Source organism: Hemibagrus wyckioides, linkage group LG15 (genome assembly GCF_019097595.1).
Source record: "Hemibagrus wyckioides isolate EC202008001 linkage group LG15, SWU_Hwy_1.0, whole genome shotgun sequence".
NCBI classification, from domain to species: domain Eukaryota; kingdom Metazoa; phylum Chordata; class Actinopteri; order Siluriformes; family Bagridae; genus Hemibagrus; species Hemibagrus wyckioides.
This window is the reverse complement of record NC_080724.1, coordinates 5,727,394-5,733,393: the sequence shown is the minus strand read 5'-3', so window position 1 is coordinate 5,733,393 and position 6,000 is coordinate 5,727,394. Positions and strand designations below refer to the sequence as shown.

The window sequence follows — 6,000 nt, the reverse complement described above, 5'->3', positions numbered from 1 at the left end:
AGTGAATGACAATATATGTGGGGATAGTATACGAAAACTGAAAACATAAATGAAAAAACAACACATTCATAAACCATGATTACTGAAAAGTAAGCTTAATCACTGTTAATAATGAATGCTGTTTATTTGAACACACTTTATTTAAATTGGTCAGGCTGTCAATAAGAAAGCAGATACAGCCATCAAATACCACCCTCTGACCTCAGTTGTCAAGTTAATTTACCTGTATCAATGGAAGATGGAATTAGAGAAATGCAGAAAAATACACTTCAGTATAAAAAGAAGCTCCTTTCCTAACTCGATCCAGGCAGAACTGTGTTGTGTTCACTAGGTGCTGGCTGGGTCATTCAAGAATAACACATGGGTGTCTACTCACTGTTGAAGCTCCCCCATTACACTCTCCCTTGTCAAATGCCTAGTGAACAGCAAAGCCTTTGATACAATCAACAGTTTTATTCAGAGACAGAGTTAATGGAAACATTTAGGAAAGTACCATCTGACTGTATTTTAGAATTTGTCTTGTACTAGTCTAAAGTTTCTTATATAGTTTATTAAATATATTCATATCATTTTGTAAAATTCTGATTTCTAATCTGATTCTCCTGTACTTGCTATAAAATAGCTTTATTGCTGATATGACATTAAAAAACAATAAAAAATCATACAGAGCAGCATCACACTACTCATTTAAATATATAGTCAAATATATGTCTTTTGAAGTGTCAATTCTCACTTGCAATCACAGCTCTCTATACAGCTCACACAACAACAGCAGTTCAGTGTTCCACACTTCCATATCAAGTGTCATTCACTGAATTTCACCAGGAAGCATTCTCACTTTTCTAATGCATGTAGTATAACGTCCAGCCAAAACTTTCAAAACATGCTTGGAAACTTTTCTTTACTTTACTTCCTGTCACAGGTTTACTTTTATATGTCCTGGGACCTTAAATGTAGAAAAAAGGAGGATTGAGGTCATACTGTTTATAGTGTGCACACTATTGTTGTTTCCTTACGCACATTTCATGTTTGGGATTTTTTCCCTTAATAAAGATACAAAGAGGCAAAAAATCTGGAGAAATGCAATAGATTTATTTAAGTTTTATGTGCATACACAGGTGTTGTCCCTTCAAGGCTCACTCCTTAACTGTCCACATACCAAAAATCCCATTGCAGGTTTTCATTAATACATAAGTCTTGAGAAATTTTTCATATGTTCCAGTAAGTCTGAAAATTAAATTACATACTGTTCTGATACAAAAAGGTAAGGTTACTATTAAGAAAAAACATCATTATTCTTTAACATGTAGCATACAAACAATACTTTGTTTTTTACAATATAATATTCAACTTCAGTGTAGGTAGTACAGTACAATATAAATCAAATATAGCATATAGATGAGTATAGTAAAAAACAAAAATTCAGCTGTGGTCAAGTTTGTCGCTTTGCTTGGCCCTCACAGCTGTCTGTGTGATGGTTGATAAAGATGAACGGGACACGCTGGCTGTCTCTAATATCTCAATGTCCCTACAGGTGAGACAGGACACCAACTTCTGCCTCGAGGCACTTGGAGCGAAAAAGAATTCATGAGCCACGGCAGCTAATACAGCACCCAACACTGGCCCAATCCAATACACCTTGCATATGAAAGAAATTAATTGAGCTTGATTACTAATGTGTCAGATGTATTTAGGTCTACTTAATTCACAAGTTATTTACACTAGCACATGACACTGGTCTTTAAGCAATATAAAATAACTCACCCAGTGGTGTTCCCAGTATCCAACTATAATTGCAGGACCAAGAGACCTAGCAGGGTTCATGCTGCCTCCAGAAATTCTACCCTATGCTCACATAATGCATACACATTGAGAAAATCAAGCATATTATGGAGCAAATGTATCAACTTCTCAAAGAAAGGTTTCTTAATATGTCATCTACAACCATCTCAATATATCATTCAATACATCCTGCAAAGTGTAAAATGTTGGAAATCTTTGATTTAGAAATTATTGTTTATTTAGAAATTACTGCTAATTATTAATACTGGCATTACTGTCATAAATATGAACACATACTCACTGCAGTGAAAATCCCTGCACTAAGGGAGCAGCCAATCGCCAAATTGCCAGGTTCACAATCCTCACTCTTTCGCTGATCCTCCACTGAGAAGATGGTAAACACCAATTGAAAGGTGACAAGTATCTCCATCCCCAGAGCCTGCCCTGCATTTCCCTCCATTGGTACCTATGGTGTGTCAGAGTGAATGTTTCGAGCGGAAAACAGACATTATTTTTAATAATTATTTCAAAATTCAAGCCTGTTGATATGTTTTTCCCCACAGTGTTTACCAATTCAGAAATTGAACACATTAAACATTAAATTCTAAAGAAAAAAAATTTCCCAGTTTTTTTTAGACTAGCTTCTATTCCAGTCCTTGAGACTTTAGTTCTAACCCATCTTATATTACACACAGGGGTACAGGGGTCTTTGCCACTGCCAGATTCAGCTATGCAGAATGCAAAGCCCTTCTTCCACTACTCATTTATTTACACATCATATGCTTACAACAAGCCCAAATTCAATTTCAGATGTGAACTACACCCTAATTTGTACATAATATGGCCAAAGGTTTGTGGACATCTGAGCATCTCACCCATATGTGAGATGCCTCCATCCCCACCCATACCCCCCCACCCACACACACACTGTTGCCATAATGTTGGAGGCACAAAAACAATAGGATGCCTTGTATTCTGTAGCATTACAATTAATATTTACTGGAACTAATACTGGAACCTGCACAGAGACATGAACACACTAATTGTTTTGTGGCACAATTACCTTGTTGACATAGATCTTAGCTGCTGATTTTAAGGGTAGGACCATGTAGAGTATCCAAGCTCCTACAGTGGCTCCTAAACACTGAGCAAACACATAGACCACGGCCTTTAGAGCATCCAGTTTCCGTGTAGCTAATAAGGCCAAAGTTAATGCAGGATTCACCTAAAACCATAATTACATTAGTACGAATTAGTGAAAAGGGACTCTTACTTCTCTTACTTAGTGTCTTACTTCATGTCATACAAGCACTACAAACACTACACACACACACACACACACACACACACACACATATATATATATATATATATATATATATATATAAATATATATATATATATATATATATATATATATATATATATATATATATATAAAAAGAGACCGTTACCTAAGCTACAGATTTGAACCCTATTGAAAACTTCTGGGGAAGGATGGAGCGTGAGATTGACAGACGGATTGGTGCAGCAGCAGCAGCAACGCGGTCTATGTACTGGTCTGTTGTGGTGAAGAAGGAGCTGAGCCGAAAGGCAAAGCTCTCAATTTACCAGTCAATCTACGTTCCTACTCTTACTTATGGTCATGAGCTTTGGGTCATGACCGAAAGGACAAGATCCCAGATACAGGCGGCCGAAATGAGTTTTCTTCGTAAGGTGGCAGGGCGTTCCCTTAGAGATAGGGTAAGGAGCTCTGTCACCCAGGAGGAGCTCGGAGTAGAGCCTCTGCTCCTCTACATCGAAAGGGGCCAGTTGAGGTGGCTTGGGCACCTGTTTCGGATGCCTCCTGGACGTCTCCCAGGGGAGGTGTTCCGGGCATGCCCAACCGGGAAGAGACCCCGGGGAAGACCCAGGACACGCTGGAGGGACTATGTCTCCCGGCTGACCTGGAAACGCCTTGGAATTCCCCTGGAAGAGCTGGAGGAAGTGGCTAGGGAGAAGGAAGTCTGGGCATCCCTGCTTAGACTGCTGCCCCCGCGACCCGGCTACGGATAAGCGGGAGACAATGAATGAATGAATGAATGAATGAATGAATGAATGAAAACTTCTGGAATGTCATCTAGAGGAAGATGGATGGTCACAGACCATTAAGCAAAGCTGAGCTGAGTGGTATAAAGTTACTCAACAGCAATGTGAAAAACTGGTGGAGAGCATGGAGGGGTTATTCCTCCAAATACTGATTTCTTAATGTTATTTAGCCAAAGCATTAACATAATTTGTTTACAAATTATTTGCATTTTGTTTTATTTGAGTTATTAAAGCTCTGCAAATATTGTATGATATTGGGTTATTTTGAAGTTGAGTTGAGTTATATTTTGAATTTAGGAGAAATATTGTCAGCAGTTCACAAAAAATGAAACTGAAAAAAAATGAAAACTGTTCATCTCACCAATAAATGCACCTGTAAGAAAAAAAACATAAAAACATAAGAAACTGATTATTTTGCAGCGGTCTCTTTTTTTTCCCCCTGTATATATATATATACTCTATATATATGGGTGATTCTCATGAAACCATTGAAACACCATGGCACCAATGATTTTAAATAAAAAAAGTATAATTTAGTAATATAAAAAAGTATCAGAATAAAGACAATACTGTTCTCTACCTTGCACAATGTGTAATTTCAGCATGAGAATGAGAATAATGAGAATGAATTATTTTTCTATTTTGCTGCATTTTCTGCTGAAGTTCTCATTACCGCAACGCATCTGCAACGCGTGTCTGAATGTGTGTTATGATTTAATTTAAACAAATAAACATAAAAAAATTTAGAAAAAAAATAAAGGGATGTTCTTCTTGTCACGGGCTTGCCTACTGCTACCGCACCCCCGCGCTCACAATCACCGGAATTCTAATCAGCACCACCTGCACTCTATCCCACTAGACTATTTAAAGCGTTAAATAGGGCAGCGGCGAGTATTAAGACTATTTATGAGCGAGAGCCATATGTGCGAGAGCCATATGTGCATTTTCTGTTTGCTTGATTCTTCTCTAAGTTTCCTTATTCTCCCTCCTGCCTGTTTGAATTAAAAATCACTCTTTGGATCCTCTCTCTGCCTCTGATTCCATTCCTGACACTACTAGATTATTCTAGATGACAGAATTTTTTTTTTTACTGAATACTCATGTATAATAATAATGAAAAAAAGTAGGAAAATGATGTGTCCATGCCTGATGTTCTCATCCTCCACAACACTTTTTGAGGACTGTTTAAACACACATACAGAATGTGAATAAAATTTGATTATGTGTGATGGAGCACATGGGACTGTTACTTCAAGATGGTGATCAGGTAAGATCATCTTTTTATATCTTTCCAGTTAAATATTAAATATTCTATTGTCAGAATGTTAACACGACTTTTTGATTATCATTACCGAAACAGGAAGTTTTCTACATTTCGAACATTTTTTATAAAAATGTACTTTATTGAGGTCTTATTATATGCATTGAGAAAAAATTAGAAAAACCATCATGGCTTCTCTATTGTTAGCAAAACATCCTAATGCACCTCATCCTTCGCAACACCATTCTCATACACCGCAACCATTTAAGACCAGTTGTGGTAAAGAGAACCTTAAATATCTCTTATGAATTTAATATTAATTTCAAATTTCCTAAATGTTGATATTTTGCTTTATGATTTTTTTCATTGTAGACAATCAGCAAGTGTGAAAAAAAGCTTTAGCAAAGGTCAGGGTGACAAAGTTCAGGGAAAAATTCTACAGAAACCCAGAACTGCTGGAGGAGTACAGAAGATGGAGGTTAGGAGAGAGAGAGAGAGGTTAGGTTTGGAGATATTACAGCAGGTATAATTAGCAATAAACACCCTACAGTATTAGGAAATGTACATGAGAGTATACACACACACACACAACCCTTTAGCCACTACTATAACAGGACTTTGGTGCTGGACTTAGTGTACTGTTCATACTGTGGGAAATTCCCGCCACACTAAGGCATGTAGGTTGTGTGATTCTTAAAGTGACAACAGCCTAATAAATTTGCTGCACAATTTTGTTATAATTTAGTAATTTAATTACATAATAAATAAACAGTTATTTGTTCTTCTGTTAGTAATTTGTTTTTTTTTTGTTTTTTTTCTTGTTTACTTTACTTTTCAATTCATTTCAAAGACTAAATTTAAGCTCTACC

At 36.8% G+C, this 6,000-nt stretch overlaps 1 protein-coding gene across 3 annotated transcripts in view; it reads right to left on the bottom strand.

The window, feature by feature from the left end:
* Nucleotides 1-1,111: 1,111 nt before the first annotated feature.
* LOC131366029 (aquaporin-4) overlaps nt 1,112-6,000 on the bottom strand; it is a 38,490-nt gene continuing 33,601 nt past the window's right edge. For 2 of the 3 annotated variants that reach the window (XM_058410119.1, XM_058410118.1), the window contains 4 exons: nt 2,846-3,007; nt 2,084-2,248; nt 1,765-1,845; nt 1,112-1,638 (listed from right to left, as the gene is read on the bottom strand). In XM_058410119.1, the coding sequence (XP_058266102.1) occupies nt 1,423-1,638; nt 1,765-1,845; nt 2,084-2,248; nt 2,846-3,007 (624 nt within the window). In that variant the 3' untranslated portion in view covers nt 1,112-1,422. The remainder of the gene's footprint in view (nt 1,639-1,764; nt 1,846-2,083; nt 2,249-2,845; nt 3,008-6,000) is intronic. The other variant, XM_058410120.1, reaches the window with a different exon arrangement.